General features: G+C 48.0%; 1 protein-coding gene across 2 annotated transcripts in view; it reads right to left on the bottom strand.

The window, feature by feature from the left end:
* The window catches only part of fam20cb (FAM20C golgi associated secretory pathway kinase b), a 107409-nt gene that overhangs the window by 27612 nt on the left and 61595 nt on the right, over positions 1 to 18202 (bottom strand). For both annotated transcript variants that reach the window (XM_056297121.1, XM_056297120.1), the window contains exon 4: positions 1017 to 1109. In XM_056297121.1, coding sequence (XP_056153096.1) covers positions 1017 to 1109 — 93 coding nt within the window. The remainder of the gene's footprint in view (positions 1 to 1016; positions 1110 to 18202) is intronic.

The raw sequence follows: 18202 nt of genomic DNA, 5'->3' as shown, positions 1-18202 counted from the left end.
CTCATATTCATATCCATATCGCACCTCAAATCCACATCCACATCACACATCATATTCACATCCACATCACACCTCACAACCACATCTACATCACACCTCATATCCACATCCACATCCACATCACCTCATATCCACATCCATATCACACCTCACATCCACATCCACATCACACCTCATATTCACATCCACATCACACCTCACATCCACATCACACCTCATATTCACATCCATATCGCACCTCACATCCACATCACACCTCACATCCACATCACACCTCACATCCACATCCACATCCCCGCCTGTTCGGGGGGAGGGGGAACTGGGGGAATAGCGTGATCCTCTCACGTGCTACGTCCCCCTGGTGAAACTCCTCACTGTCAGGTGAAAAGAAGCGGCTGGTGACTCCACATGTATTGGAGGAGACATGTGGTAGTCTGCAGCCCTCCCTGGATCAGCAGAGGGGGCGGAGCAGAGACCGGGAAGGCTCGGAGAGTGTGGTGATTGGCCAAATAGAATTGGGGAGAAAAATGGGTAAAAATAATACATAAATAAATAATAACCAGGGGTCATATGTATTCTGAATGCATGTGGGGTAATTGGCTGGGTACAACTGGGGAGGTAAAAAGGGGTAAAGAATCCCCCCCCCGAAAAAAATAACCTCGAACCTTGACCCCTGGAGTTTGACACAACTACTGTTGAAAACAGCTCGGCTGTCATCACGGTGACAGACAGGCAGACAGGTTGGAAACGGAAAGCTGAACAGTTTGCTGTTGCCTGGTACGAAACTCAACTGTTCTGACAGAAGTTTGGACCAAAACCACGTTCTGATGTCAGCTGTGACCACGAACCCAGATACTCCCAGAAGACCGGCGTCCATTTAGCTTGGAAACTTCCATCATTTGCTGTGGTTATTTTACCTTGATGGAACAGACACACACACACACACACACACACACACACACACACACACACACACACACACACACACACACACACACACACACACACACACTCACTTGTCCAGGTGAAAGGCGGCGATCTCAGCGTTGTGTCTTTCAAAGTCAGAGAAGTAGAAGAAGTCTGGGGGCGTCTGCTGCTCACGGGTCTGCCTGCAGGAGACACAGGGTCAAAGGTCAAACAGCGGCAAAACAACGGGAACCATAACCGGCTGTCAGACAGACGGGCTTCACCGTGCCAACACTTGTCGGGTCTTGGAGACCCGTTTCCATATCAGGAGAGGAGCCCAGCGTTAATGGCACCACATGGCCCAGGGGGGAGGGAGGGAGACCAGTCACGGTTGGGTTTTGGCGACGTTGTTATAAACAATTTGCTTCTGTTTTGCACAAAACTGCAGCGGAAACCCATTCCCAGACTTCAGCTCGGCAAATACAGCAAACGACGTAACGTTAATGTAATGTAACGCTAGCGTAATGCTAACGTTAACGTAACAGAATGCTAACAAGTAACGTAATGTGCTAATGTAACACTAACATAATGATAACGTAACGATAACGTAATGTAACGTAACGTCATGCTAACAAGTAACGTAATGCTAATGTAATGATAACGTAACGCTAGCGTAATGCTAACGTAACGTAAAACTAACAAGTAACGTAATGCTAATGTAACATAATGTAATAACAACGTAACGCTAGCGTAATGCTAACGTAACGTAAAACTAACAAGTAACGTAATGCTAATGTAACATAATGTAATGATAACAACGTAACGCTAGCGTAATGCTAACGTAACGTAAAACTAACAAGTCACGTAATGTAATGATAACAACGTAACGCTAACGTAACGTAAAGCTAACAAGTAACGTAATGCTAATGTAACGTAATGTAATAACAACGTAACACTAACGTAACGATAATGGAATGTAACGTAACGCTCACAATGTAATGTAATGCTAACGTAACGTAACGCTAATGTAACGTAATTAATGCTAACATAACGTAACGCTAGCGTAATGCTAATGTACGCACATCTGACCTACCGTCAGTACCGACTATACCGGCGCCATCGGTACTTCCCACTTTGATACCGGTACCTTTAAAGTATCTGTATGATACTGGTACCCTTAAAGTATCTGTACTTGGTACCCATCCCTTCTCAATATCTCAATACCTCCCAAACATACTGTAGTATTGCAGAGTACTGCATACTGAGGATAGAGTACTGTACTGAGCAGAATGTTGTGTTTGCTGGCGGACAGCGTGACCGCTTGGTGGGTCAAGGACCCCGGAGAGGAGACGACTGAAGGTTGAAATGTCCGTCTGAAGAGTCGTCCCCTGTTCTCCTTCAGTACGTCTTTCTGTCTGTCCAGCCACCTCCAAAACACCGCTTTCTACACAGATTCTGCTTTAAAGCTCTTAGAGGAAGAAAGGAAGAGGCTCTGAAAGGCTTAAAGTCACCGAGCTGACGGGACTCAGACCGAGACGGGGCAGGATGGATGGGTGGGTGGATGGATGGGTGGATGGACTGATTAATAGATGGATGGGTCTGCTTGCTCACCAAGCATTGGCTGAATAAAGTGAGTTTATCCGTATAGCAGCTTTCACAGACACGAGTCACCAAGTGCTTCACAGTCAAATAAAACAGAGACAAGTTAAAACATGAAGGACACGTGCTGTTCATAAGAGTTAAACTCATGTAACAAGTACATCTTGTAACAAGTACATCATGTGACATGTCCATCTTGTAACAAGTACATCATGTGACAAGTACATCATGTGACATGTCCATCTTGTAACAAGTACATCATGTAACATGTACATCATGTAACATGTCCATCATGTAACAAGTACATCATGTGACATGTCCATCTTGTAACAAGTACATCATGTGACATGTACATCATGTGACATGTACCTCATGTAACAAGTACATCATGTAACAAGTACATCATGTGACATGTCCATCTTGTAACAAGTACATCATGTGACATGTACATCATGTAACAAGTACATCATGTAACAAGTACATCATGTAACAAGTACATCTTGTAACAAGTACATCATGTGACATGTCCATCATGTAACAAGTACATCATGTGACATGTCCATCTTGTAACAAGTACATCATGTGACATGTCCATCATGTAACAAGTACATCATGTGACATGTCCATCTTGTAACAAGTACATCATGTAACAAGTCCATCATGTAACAAGTACATCATGTAACAAGTACATCTTGTAACAAGTACATCATGTGACATGTCCATCTTGTAACAAGTACATCATGTGACATGTCCATCTTGTAACAAGTACATCATGTGACAAGTACATCATGTGACATGTCCATCTTGTAACAAGTACATCATGTAACATGTCCATCATGTAACAAGTACATCATGTAACATGTCCATCATGTAACAAGTACATCATGTGACATGTCCATCTTGTAACAAGTACATCATGTAACATGTCCATCATGTAACAAGTACATCATGTGACATGTCCATCTTGTAACAAGTACATCATGTAACATGTCCATCATGTAACAAGTACATCATGTAACATGTCCATCATGTAACAAGTACATCATGTAACATGTCCATCTTGTAACAAGTACATCATGTCACATGTACATCATGTAACAAGTACATCATGTGACATGTCCATCTTGTAACAAGTACATCATGTAACAAGTACATCATGTAACAAGTACATCATGTAACAAGTACATCATGTAACAAGTACATCTTGTAACAAGTACATCATGTGAATGAGCAGATGAAAAGAAGCTAATGATACAAGATAACAGGTAAAAAAGAACATGATGTCCGCGGTGGTGTAGCGGTCTCAGCGCGGGCTTTGTGTGGACCACCGCCGGGGTTCGCACCCCGGTCTCGTCAGATCCGACTATGGCCGGACTCGATGGAGCAGCAGTACTTGGCAGCGCTGTCCTCGGGAGGGGGGCGGAGTCGGCTTGTGTTCGTCACGTGACTGCGTCTCTGTGGTGGTGGTGGTGGTGGTGGTGGTGGTGGTGGGGGGGGGGGGGGGTGAAAGCAGTGGTCCGGCCTGGAGGCGCCTTGTCACGGAAGTGGCGAGGCGCCTCCTTCCGGACTGCCGGCCGGAGAGGCGCGGGTGGAGAACGCATGATGCAGTACGAGGGTGGGTGTGTGAACTACCATAGGGATCGGCTGGCCCCTAAACTGGGAGGGAAAGGGACAAATCAGAACTACATAATTAAAAGAAGAAGAACATTACGGGATCAAAGAGAAGTTAAACGTAAGAGATTTAAACATAAGATGGAAACATAAACGTGACCCTAACGAAACAGAAGGAGGAGCATTGACAGGGATATGAGGAGGTGGCAGAACCTGGGAGGACACCGAGCCCCCTGCACGCTGCTGTCAAAGAGGTCTGAACCGGTCCGAGTCCGTCCCGCTTCACCCGCCCTGATGACACGCGCAGATAAAACCAGTCTGACCTGAGCGGGTTTGAGGAAGAAGGCCAAAACGGTCCTCAGCGCTGCTGGTCTCCCCGCGGCCAATCAGACGCCACTAGAGCCTCAAACCCGCTTCCGGAATATTTACTCGGAGTCACTGAGTCCAGTAGAGTCCAGTAGAGTCCATCCATCCATTATCGGAACCGCTAATCCTGCTCTCTGGGTTGCGGGGATACTGGAGCCTATCCCAGCAGCCATTGGGCAGCAGGTGGGAAGACACCCTGGACAGGCCGCCAGGCCATCACACACGCACACACACGCACGCACGCGCACGCACGCACACACCTAGGGGAAATGTAGTACGGTCGATTCACCCGACCCACATGTCTTTTCACCTGACAGTGAGGAGTTTCACCAGGGGGACGCAGCACGTGGGAGGATCACGCTATTCTCTCCAGCCCCCCCCCCCCGAACAGGCGCCCCGGCCGACCAGAGGAGGCGCTAGTGCTGCGACCAGGACACATACCCACATCATGTGTCTGTAGGGACGCCCGACCAAGCCGGAGGTAACACAGGGATTCGAACCGGCGATCCCCGTGTTGGTAGGCAACGGACCGCCACGCCACCCGGACGCCCCCTGGTGGACTCCATGAGCACACGTCACAGGTCAGTACACCTGCAGTACTGCAGCGTCCGTGCAGCAGAACGCGCTTCAGTCCTGCATCTGCGTCAGACTCCCCCCGAGAGGCGTGCACCACCGCACACGCGGCATTTACAAGTGTGTGTGCGTGTGTGTGTGTGCGTGTATGTGTGTGTGTGTGCGTGTATGTGTGTGTGTGCGTGTGTGTGTGTGCGTGTATGTGTGTGTGTATGTGTGTGTGTGTGTGTGTGTGTATGTGTGTGTGTGTGTGTGTGCGTGTATGTGTGTGTGTATGTGTGTGTGTGTGCGTGTATGTGTGCGTGTGTGTGCGTGTATGTGTGTATGTGTGTGTGTGTGTTTGTGTGTGTGTGTGTGTGTGTGCGTGTGCGTGTGTGTGTGTGCATTCAGTGAGTCTGTACATATTTGCGTCTGTCTGCCTGTGTGAGCATGAATGTGTCTATTTTCACACATGTATGAAGCTGACACGTACTCACTGGCGAGTGTGTGTGTCTGTGTCTGTGTGTGAGGCTGCTATCACGTGTGTCACGTGTGTATCACGCTATCACACAAGCATCATGAACCCCAGTCACACACACACACACACACACACACACACACACACACACACACACACACACACACACACACACACACACACACACACACACACACGGGTGTTGTAGTTCTGCTGCACGTGTGAGCTGGAAGCAACACGTGGTAGAACAACACAGCAGCGTCGTGCACATGGTGTCAGATACGACAAGACAACAACACAACACAAGACAAGACAACAACACAAGACAAGACAACAAGACAAGACAACAAGACAAGACAACAAGACAACAACACAAGACAACAACACAAGACAAGACAACAAGACAAGACAACAAGACAACAAGACAACAAGACAAGACAAGACAACAAGACAACAACACAAGACAACAACACAAGACAACAAGACAACAACACAAGACAAGACAACAAGACAAGACAACAAGACAAGACAACAACACAAGACAACAACACAAGACAACAACACAAGACAACAACACAAGACAACAAGACAACAACACAAGACAAGACAACAAGACAAGACAACAAGACAAGACAACAAGACAAGACAACAAGACAAAACAAGACAACAACACAAGACAACAACACAAGACAACAAGACAACAACACAAGACAAGACAACAAGACAAGACAACAAGACAAGACAAGACAACAAGACAAGACAACAAGACAAGACAACAAGACAACAACACAAGACAAGACAACAACACAAGACAACAACAGAAGACAACAACACAAGACAACAAGACAACAACACAAGACAAGACAACAAGACAAGACAACAAGACAAGACAAGACAACAAGACAAGACAACAAGACAACAACACAAGACAACAACACAAGACAACAAGACAACAACACAAGACAAGACAACAAGACAAGACAACAAGACAAGACAAGACAACAACACAAGACAACAACACAAGACAACAACACAAGACAAGACAACAACACAAGACAACAACACAAGACAACAAGACAAGACAAGACAACAAGACAACAAGACAAGACAACAAGACAAGACAAGACAAGACAACAAGACAAGACAACAAGACAAGACAACAAGACAAGACAACAAGACAAGACAACAACACAAGACAAGACAACAAGACAAGACAACAAGACAAGACAACAAGACAAGACAACAAGACAAGACAACAAGACAAGACAACAAGACAAGACAACAACACAAGACAACAAGACAAGACAAGACAACAAGACAAGACAACAAGACAAGACAAGACAACAAGACAAGACAACAAGACAAGACAAGACAAGACAACAAGACAACAAGACAAGATAACAAGACAAGACAAGACAAGACAACAAGACAAGACAACAAGACAAGACAAGACAACAAGACAAGACAACAAGACAAGACAACAAGACAAGACAACAAGACAAGACAACAACACAACAACACAAGACAACAAGACAAGACAACAAGACAACAAGACAAGACAACAACACAACAACACAAGACAAGACAAGACAACAACACAAGACAAGACAACAACACAAGACAACAAGACAACAAGACAACAAGACAAGACAAGACAAGACAACGAGACAACAACACAAGACAAGACAACAACACAAGACAAGACAACAAGACAAGACAACAACACAAGTTTCTTTCAAGACAGTTTCTTTCCGCGGGCTGTCATTCAAATGAACACTTAACACTGTCAAATAAATCCAACCATGTAGTATCTACTGTACTGTACATGTAGTATACACTGTACTGTACATGTAGTATACACTGTACTGTACATGTAGTATATACTGTACTGTACATGTAGTATCTACTGTACTGTACATGTAGTATATACTGTACTGTACATGTAGTATCTACTGTACTATACATGTAGTATATACTGTACTGTATATGTTGTATAGACTGTACATGTTGTGTATACTGTACTGTAATACTGTACATCCTTTCATATTCCCTCACCATTTTAAGGGTGTCAGACCCAAATTGTTCCACAACATGTCTGTGAATGTTCTCATTCATCCAGGTCGTCATGGTTCTCCAAAGGAGCTGAATCAAGTGCTACTGGACTTGGTATATATCCGTGAAGACGTTCCGCCTCTCATCCAAGAGGCTTCCTCAGTTCCTGCCTTTCTGACTAGACCAAGCTAGTCTGACTGGCTGCTGATGAGACTCAGATATTTATGCGCCAAGATCCCGTCATTACTCAGCGACACCGACACCTATGAACCTCTGAGACGCGATCCTACTAGTGGTTACAAGAGGAGAATAATAGAGTACCTACAGAAACTACAGAAAGGAGGAACCATTGATCGGATACAATACCCCCGTCTCTACCCACAAGATAACATCCCATGCATATATGGACTCCCTAAGATCCATAAAGATGGGGCCCCCCTCAGGCCCATCGTCAGCAGCATAAACTCGGTCACGTACAACATTGCCAAACATATAGCCAACATCTTGACCCCTTTAGAGGGCGAAACCCTCACCATATCCAAAACCCCATAGACTTTGTGAACAAGGTCCAAGGCGTAAAACTGGAACCGGATGAAACCGGTTAGAACTCCTAGAATATGATGCTTGTAAAGAAAAAGTGTTTGTTTGAGTCCGCTGAAGGCACGCTACACATGCACGTGTTGACGTGATCAGGATGGTGCCAATCCCGCCTTCATTTGAGCCAGGAAAACCCTGCATTTATTGGGTTTTTTCATGTAGAATTCCATTTAGACGCATGTTGGGTAAAGAACAGTCATGAAAAATTATAAATATATTTAAAAAACCCCTGCAGGACTGCAGGCCAGGCCCGAGGCCCTGTGTGAATACACACTTCACACAGGCCATGCAACGGTTCTGTGTGTGTGTGTGTGTGTGTGTGTGTGTGTGTGTGTGTGTGTGTGTGTGTGTGTGTGTGTGTGTGTGTGTGTGTGTGTGTGTGTGTGTGTGTGTGTGTGTGTGCGCGTGACAGAGACTACTGTCAGTGAGTGTGTCGGTGGGTGCGCGGGCCGGATAATTACTGTGATACGAATCCAATTTAAATGCCAATAAAGCGATGTAGAGCATGACACCACAATCCCCGCTGACAGAGGGATGGACGATCGAGGGAGACGAGCGAGAGAGTAAAAAAACGAAGAGAAGAAAGACATAAAGAAGAGACAAAATGTGGTTAAGGCAGAGGAAGGAAAGTAAGTCGGTAAGGGGAAAAAAGAAAGGCCACAGTAAACGTCTGTGTGTGTGTGTGTGTTTGACCTCAAACAACTTTTACACTCGATAAAACATGCAGAATGTGGATGTGTTCTGATGGACTGGACCATCACACAGCAGCCATGTTGCACCAGGACGAAGCCTTCATCACAGCAAAGAGCAGGAAACAATCATATATGCATGACCGGATCATACACTGTCAGTTGTGGTTATAAATGTTTGAACACACGGAAAGTGCTAAAGCTCAAGAAAACAGAAGGGCCGAGCAAGAGAGAGAGACGGAGACAGACAGAGAGAACTGAATTTTAAAACAAGTCTTTATTTAACAGAAAAAATGATCAAAAAACAGACTTGAACTCTTTCTAAACATATAAATAATATTTGTCAAATTACAAGCACTCAACATGCATCCTTTAACAATCCCAAAAAACAATAATTCAACAACTCAAAACACAAAAAACAGGTAAGGCCCCTTTTATCCGAGCAGAGCTCAGATAAAAAGGAGAGAGAGACAGAGACAGAGACAGAGAGAGACAGAGAGAGAGAGACAGAGAGAGAGAAAATTGCCAATATGGAAACAGATTTTCCCCTCAAAGTAGGGGTGTGAGACAGGGCTGCAGTCTCAGCCCCACCCTGTTTAACATTTATATTGATGAACTGGCAAAATCTCTAGAACAATCAGATATCCCCGGTCTCACCCTCCCTGAGACAGAAATTAAATGCCTACTTTTTGCAGATAATCTAATATTATTAGCGCCATCTAAGGAGGCATTACAACAGCAACTGGATCATCTGCAAAACTTCTGTCAGACCTCAGCTCTGACAGCTAATCTGAAAAAACTATAATTACGGTCTTCTAGAAACGACCCAGGTGTCAGGGAAACCCACATAGTTTCTTACTAGGCTTCACTGACATAGAACACACACACACAGCTACACATATTTGGGGCTAATAATTACCTCTACAGGAAATTTCAATCTCACTATTAATGATCTCAGAGACAAGGGAAGAAGGGCTTTCTATACTATAAAAAGTCTTCAAACATAGACATACCTGTTAGAATATGGCTCAAAATATTCAAATCCATAATTGAACCAATGTTACTATATGGTAGTGAAGTGGGGGGGTCCTCTTGTAAATTGAGACTTTGAAAAATGGGACAAACACCCCATGGAAACCCTGCACACTGAGATTTGCAAGAGCATTCTCAGAGTACACAGGAACAAGCCCAACAATGGATGCTGAGAAGAACTAGGCCAGTTTCCCCTGTTAATTAAGATGCAAAAAAGAGCAATCAGATTCTACCAACACCTAAAAGCAAGTGACCCCAATTCCTACCATCACAAAACTCTCCATCACCAAGAGGAGAGAACAAAGAGAGGAGTCCCCACAGCCAGCCGGTCCTGAGGCTCAGCTCAGCCAACAGCACCAGGCATTAGAACAGCCCTCACACAATCTGGCCCAACCAACCTATAGCTAACGAACAAGAACATTACATTAACCACTGGACACCTATCACAAAAACTCAAAGCAAACTTCAATGTTATGTGGCTCTAAACAGACAGCACATGATGGCAGACTACTGACCACCGTGACTCACCAGACACTGACTATATACAGACTCAGTGATCACAGCTTGGCCATAGAGACTGGCCGACAGGCAGACCTGCTGCCTAGGTAAGACAGGCTGTGTCAGCTCTGTCCAGAGAGACTGACCTGCTGCCTAGAGAAGACAGGCTGTGTCAGCTCTGTCCAGGGAGACTGACCTGCTGCCTAGAGAAGACAGGCTGTGTCAGCTCTGTCCAGAGAGACTGACCTGCTGCCTAGGGAAGACAGGCTGTGTCAGCTCTGTCCAGGGAGACTGACCTGCTGCCTAGAGAAGACAGGCTGTGTCAGCTCTGTCCACAGACTGACCTGCTGCCTAGAGAAGACAGGCTGTGTCAGCTCTGTCCAGAGAGACAGACCTGCTGCCTAGAGAAGACAGGCTGTGTCAGCTCTGTCCAGAGAGACTGACCTGCTGCCTAGAGAAGACAGGCTGTGTCAGCTCTGTCCACAGAGACAGCTGGAGACAGAGCAACACTTCCTGCTACAATGTAGCACATATGAAGACCTAAGAAGAAAGTTCTTTACAAAAATTAAATGTAAATTCCCGGATTGTGATATATTCTCTCCTCACCTCACCTATCCCGTAACCGTTAGGGCACCACTGTTGAATCCGCAACCAGTCCTCGCCATCTCCGTCTGTCCTCCACTGCCCTCTGTAAGCTGTCAAAGTCGAGGCCTGTCCACTCTCTGATGTTACATAGCCATCGCTTCTGTCTTCCTCATCTTCGCCCGCCCCTCACTGTGCCTTGTAGGATGGTCTTGGCATGGCCGGAACTTCTCACTTTTCTCTTCCTGACGATTGTCAACAAGTCTTCATGTGTTCCAGTGGCGTGTGTAATCCTTCTCCTCACCTCTTCATTCGTGACATGGTCTCTATATGAGATGCCTAGGATCTTCCTGCAGCACCTCATCTCCATTGCACTTATTCTTCTTTGGAGATCTGCTGTGAGTGTCCAAGTTTGACATGCGTATAAAAAGATGGAGATGACTCGTGAGCATATCAATCTGACTTTAGACCCGGTACCGATGTTTTTGTCTTTCCAGATTGGTTTTAACCTTGTACGTTCTCTGACCAGACCAAAATGCAAGATGTACTTGGGGAAAACAGTGTCAGCACATTGATGCAGAAAGATGTGTCAGGTCATGTCCCCGCCTGAGACAAGCAGCACAACACATGACAGCTGTAGTCTCCTCACAACTCATGCTCCACCTTCTGATCTACTTCTGTTTCTTTATTGTTATTGTTGTTTTATTGTTTCTTTGTTGATCAGTGTGGTGTTGTGTTGATGTTCATTATTAGTGTTATTGTGTACTATCCACACTGCACTTTGATGCTTTGGCAACATTGTTCTTAAAACTTTCATGCCGATAAAGCCCTTTGAATTTGAATTAATTGAGACAGAGGGAGAGAGAGAGAGAGACAGAGAGGATGATGGGATGTTTGCTGGCCTCTTTCAGTTTGGAGCAGCTGGTGGAACTTAACCTTTGAAATATTTACAGTGTGCTGAGTGATAAGTAGACATCTTCCACCAGGCAGGACGGATAAGTGGACATCTTCCACCAGGCAGGACGGGGTGAGGACCAGGAGGAGGTCAATTTACAGTAGAAACGCCTGAGTGGCCGTCGCTGCTGCTGACCAGGGTTTTATTTTTCATCTGCGTTGCATTGTGAAGAATAAAGAAGATGGATGTGGAGACGTGGAGATGTTACTCCACACTGTCAGCCATGATGGAGACGGACTGATGTGGGCATGCTCAGTGCGACCCTGACCCCTCTGCAAACATACAGTTTACCCACGCGAGGTCAAAAGGTGTCTTGGCTCTGGGGTGTCTCGGCAGCCAATGACGAGCTGGTGTGCCAGCGCCACCATGTTGCCGTGTAAGTACGCCACCATAAGCGACGGGTCCACAGCCAGATGTCCAGCAGCACACAGGTTGGACAGAACAGAACGCCCCCCGCCAACTCAGGCGTTTCGATTTTTTACTTTTGTCTGTTTGTTCTGCTGTCGTTGTTCATTCAGTTTTGTTCTGTTTTGTCTGGGTTTTTTTTTTTGGGGGGGGGATTTTTCTCCCAATTGTACTTGGCCCCACTCTTCTGAGCCATCCCGGTCTCTGCTCCACCCCCTCTGCTGATCCGGGGAGGGCTGCAGACTATCAAATGCCTCCTCCAATACATGTGGAGTCACCAGCCGCTTCTTTCCATCAGACAGTGAGGAGTTTCACCAGGGGGATGTAGCATGTGGGAGGATCCCCCCAGCCCCCCCCCAACAGGTGCCCCGACCGACCAGAGGAGGCGCTAGTGCTACGACCAGGACACATACCCACATCCGGCTTCCCAGCCGCAGACGGCCAATTGTGTCTGTAGGGACGCCCGAGCAAGCCGGAGGTAACACGAAGAGAAAGAGAGAATTTAAGATGACAGAAGAAAGGAGGAAAGGCGTGTTCATGCATGCTCAATAATCCAGGTACACAAATCACAGAAAGGTTGAATCAGTTCATCTGGACACAACGTTTATTGAGAGAAACGTTTCATCATCATCTAAGTGACCTCTTCAGTCTCACCTGACTGCAGGTGTCCCCACCCTTACAAACAATACAGTGATACAATGACCCAAACCAACGACCAGTCATATGCAAATATGGGCGTGACCATTAACTAGAGTTACAATACAGTCACTGTGTTGTTTATAAGAGTGAGGACACCTGCAGTCAGGTGAGACTGAAGAGGTCACTTAGATGATGATGAAACGTTTCTCTCAATAAACGTTGTGGCCGGTAGGAGGTCAGAGGCTCGGCATGGCAGGAGGTCAGAGGCTCAGCGTGGCAGGAGGTCAGAGGCTCGGCAAGGCAGGAGGTCAGAGGCTCGGCGTGGCAGGAGGTCAGAGGCTCGGCGTGGCAGGAGGTCAGAGGCTCGGCAAGGCAGGAGGTCAGAGGCCCGGCTCGGCGAGTCAGGAGGTCAGAGGCTTGGCGAGGCAGGAGGTCAAAGGCTCGGCGAGGCGAGGCAGGAGGTCAAAGGCTCGACGAGGCAGGAGGTCAGAGGCTCGGCTCGGCGAGGCAGGAGGTCAGAGGCTTGGCGAGGCAGGAGGTCAGAGGCTCGGCGTGGCAGGAGGCCAGAGGCTCGGCGTGGCAGGAGGTCAGAGGCTCAGCATGGCAGGAGGTCAGAGGCGAGGCAGGAGGTCAAAGGCTCGGCTCGGCGAGGCAGGAGGTCAAAGGCTCGGCGAGGCAGGAGGTCAGAGGCTCGGCTCGGCGAGGCAGGAGGTCAGAGGCTTGGCGAGGCAGGAGGTCAGAGGCTCGGCGTGGCAGGAGGCCAGAGGCTCGGCGTGGCAGGAGGTCAGAGGCTCGGCGTGGCAGGAGGTCAGAGAGGAGGCAGGAGGTCAAAGGCTCGGCTCGGCGAGGCAGGAGGTCAAAGGCTCGGCGAGGCAGGAGGTCAGAGGCTCGGCTCGGCGAGGCAGGAGGTCAGAGGCTTGGCGAGGCAGGAGGTCAGAGGCTCGGCGTGGCAGGAGGCCAGAGGCTCGGCGAGGCGAGGCAGGAGGTCAGAGGCTTGGCGAGGCAGGAAGCCAGAGGCTCGGCGTGGCAGGAGGTCAGAGGCTCGGCGTGGTAGGAGGTCAGAGGCTCGGCGTGGCAGGAGGTCAGAGGCTCGGCGTGGCAGGAGGTCAGAGGCTCGGCGTGGCAAGAGGTCAGAGGCTCGGCGAGGCAGGAGGTCAGAGGCTCGGCGTGGCAGGAGGTCAGAGGCTCGGCGTGGCAGGAGGTCAGAGGCTCGGCGTGGCAGGAGGTCAGAGGCTCGGCGTGGCAGGAGGTCAGAGGCTCGGCGAGGCAGGAGGTCAGAGGCTCGGCGTGGCAGGAGGTCAGAGGCTCGGCGTGGCAGGAGGTCAGAGGCTCGGCGTGGCAGGAGGTCAGAGGTTCGGCGTGGCAGGAGGTCAGAGGCTCGGCGAGGCAGGAGGCCGTTTTGTGTCGGCTATGCAGAGCAGCAGGCGGCGTCTCACTGAGGACGTGAAGATGGTAACGAGGGACGAGCGACATAAAGATGAAGTGATTTTACATCCAGATCATCAGAGATGAGACGACCACCCTGCAAACTGGTGCCTCATAAAGCCAAACACCGCAGACTGTTGAACCAGCGCCATCATCTGGACACAACGACCACATCGCTCTCTACCCCCGCCGCTGCTCCTTCCCTCCATCCCAGAGTCAGACGGGCTTAGTGCTTCCTTCCTCCTTCTTATTCTGCCATCCCTTCTTTCTTTTCATACCATAACCTCTGCCTGTGTGGCTGCGTCGTACGTTTTCATGTTTTCCTTTCTTCCTTCCACACCATGTTCCTTCCTCTATCACTTTTCATCCTTTTCTCCCCTCTTTTTCTCCCTCTTTCTACATTCGTTTCTGTCTCTTTGTCTGTGAACACACGATACCTCCTTCCTTTTCATTCTGTCCTTCCGTCCATCCTCTCTTTCACTGCGTGCTGACTGGATGCCCTCGGTCTCCTCATGGCACACTCGTCCCTCCCTCCATCTGAATCGTCTCAAAGAAGGACAACACGTGGCCGTTGTCCACACGCCTGTGTTCGTGGGCTTCCCGGCACGTCACGAGTCACTTCCCCTTTCATGTCAAGTGCATCAAAGCTACGGAGGAATCAGCACGGGTTGCCAGCTAATTAAAACGCCCCTGATTAGAAATGGAGCTTGAGAAAGCAATCAAGTGTTTCAAAGGAGCCTAATAGCATCGCCTCCACCTCAGAGCCGAGGAGGAGAGGACGGGCGGACAGAACGGGGAGAGGAGAGAAGCGAGGAGAAAAACCAAGAGAGGAACAGAAGGGTGGTGAGACCAGAGTGGAGACAAGGCCCTCAGCTGAGGGATGGGTTTACCGTGAACACCAGAGAGAAACTGTCCTGAGCGAGGCGATTTCCCTGACATCTGGGGTCATGTAGCATCATGTGACCATGACCTCGTGCTGGCTTTGTCTGAACCGTGGAGTATTTCTTTACACCGACGGAGGACTGAGGGTTTGTTCTTAATTAATTACATGGAAGTGTAGATGATAAGCTACAGCTATGAGGAAAAGGAGGGATGACTGTGAAAGTCAAACCTACCTATTGACTACACGAGTATGTATATATATATATATATATATATATATATATATATATATATATATATATATATATATATATATATATATATATATATATATATATATATATATGACCAATGGCAGCACGGTGACACAGTGGTTAGCGCGGTCGCCTCCCAGTAAGAAAGTTCTGGGTTCGAGCCCCGGGGTAGTCTAACCTTGAGGGTCGTCCTCTGTGTGGAGTTTGCATGTTTTCCCTGTGTCTGCGTGGGTTTCCTCCCATCATCAAAAAGACATGCATTAAATAAATACATATTTTTAATATTAAAATTTTTTTTTTTTTACTTATCTATTTTTTTGTTGCTTCTTTTGTTTCCTTCTTCGTGTTTATATTCAACCTACTGTAATGTGGTGTCCAAGTTATCGAAGCTCTTTCTTTCTTTCTTTTTTTATATTTATTTCTAGTTTTCCCCCTTATCCCACCCGATTAACCCAATGGCATATGGCCGGAACTCTTGTCGAATAACTCCCCTGGCTCACGTTTCCACAGGAAGGAGATAGTCGTAACACCAGCTTCCTTCAAACTCGTGTCGGCTGCTCTCGCTAGTTTACACACTGAAGCCTCCTCGCATGGATTGCATCACCTTCAGGCCGTGAAGGAGATGTAGGGGGAATGCTTTCGGTTGCTTGGCTGCAGGCACCCGGATGGGCCAGAGGGGTCGCTGGAGAACGACGGGTCCCCGATCACTACACCGATCTACACCCGCTATCCCTCGGGTAAGGGTGGCCTAATGAAGGCCTTACCCCGTGGACGCTGTGGCCGGGACCGGTTACGGCGAGTCTGGGACACGAACCTCCCAGCCACGTGACGAGCAGACTGCAAGAACGGCGGTTTAGTCCGCTCGGCCACCAGAGCGGCGTTATCGAAGCTCTTTATAAAGATTGGAGAAGCGCAGTGCACAGTGGACAGCACACTCAGCGACTGGTTCACTACAACAGTAGGAGTGAGACAAGGTTGTTTACTGTCACCCTGCCTCTTCAGTGCAGTCCTCAAAGAGATGGTCACCAGCGCTATGGAGGTTTTTGGACCAACTCTCACAGTCAGCCGAAGAAAAATCACCAACCTTCGCTTTGCAGATGACATAGATCTAATCGCCAGCAACAGGGAAGAACTAGCTGAACTAACCTGAAGACTGGACAAGAAGGCGAAGGACACGGGTATGTTGATCAGCACTCAAAAAAGCAAAATCATGACAACAGAAGATCAGCCGAGGAGGGAGACTGAAGAGCAGAACACGGAAATCATTGTTGGCAGCGACAAACCTGAGGAAGTCACGTCTTTCAAATATCTCGGATCTGTGATTAACGAAGACGGAAGATCGGAAAAAGAAATCAGGAGCAGAATCACCATCGTAACAAGCGCAATGACCAAGCTCATCACGATCTGGGAGGATAAAAACCTTGGAATGAAGTCAAAAATGCAACTGCTCCACACCGCCATAATAGCAACTCTTCTCTACGGTGCAAAGTCCTGGACTCTACCAAAAGCTATGGAGGAAATAAATACAAGCCTCTGAACTCAGAGCATACAGAAGAATGCTGCAACCCCCACATACTGCACGGCACCAACGCTGAGGTGCTGAACAGAGTTCAGGAAGCTGTTGGTCACCATGATAGTGTACTGACAATGGTGAAAAAAAAAGGAAATTAAACTGGTTTGGGCACGTTTGCCGAACGGAAAGGACACTTGTAAAGGACACCCTGCAAGGCCTGGTAGAAGGGACTAGGAAGAGAGGGAGACCCGAGAAAAACCTGGCTAAACAACACCGGAGAATGGCTGCGGGTGAGTGTAGTGGAGGCGGGGAGGGCTGCGATGGATAGGGAAGAGACTTGTTGAGGCATCAGCTGCGCTCCTACGACCTCCATAGGTTACGGAACTGATGATGATGATGATGATGATGATGATGATGAATGTGGTTTAATTCCGTTCCGAGAAGGGGCCTGCTGGACGGGGTAGGAGTACATAGAGGGGAGCAGGATGTGGGTAAATGGGATGTGTGGATGTTAAAATGTTAAAAAAAAATATCATAGAGTCTTTCACCTGTCACTGTTCAGGTCGATTTGTTTTCCTTGAAAAAAAAAGAAGAAGACATGCATGTTAGGGTTAGTACTCCTGCCTGTGCCCTGGAGCAAGGCAATGGAAAGACGACGCTCTCTGGGGGCTGCGCGGCGGCTGCCCCCTGCTTCCAGTTTGTGTTGGGTGGGCTTAAACGAAGAGAACGAGTTCCCCCCACGGGGGGTAATAAAGCACATGTTAAAAGGTGCTGGGAGGTGACCGGGTCCTTCCAGACTTGAGCGGCTCAACATTCAGGAGTTTCCACTGATCCTGCAAAGACGTCCCCGCTCTGCTGAGCACAGGCCTTCCTCTCTGGCATCGATCTATCGACCCACCGCCCGTAAAACCTGAACACGGACCGAAAGGTGGATCTCATTTGTAAATGTGCACACACACACACACACACACACGCACACACACACACACACACAGTGATTGCCAGTGACAAGATGGATGTGCGCTGGCCTGCAGACCGGGTCAGCTACTTGCACAGGAAGTGGAATTGATCGTCTCTTCCGCATAACTGAAGGCTGCAGAAGGAGGCTTAAGAAAACGAGAGCCGTCGTCTGATTTAATGGGGACTGACCGCTTGGGGGTAAGGTAA

This window comes from Lampris incognitus, chromosome 17 (assembly GCF_029633865.1).
Source record: "Lampris incognitus isolate fLamInc1 chromosome 17, fLamInc1.hap2, whole genome shotgun sequence".
NCBI classification, from domain to species: domain Eukaryota; kingdom Metazoa; phylum Chordata; class Actinopteri; order Lampriformes; family Lampridae; genus Lampris; species Lampris incognitus.
Note: the sequence above shows the minus strand (reverse complement) of the source record. Positions and strands in the feature narration are given on the sequence as shown.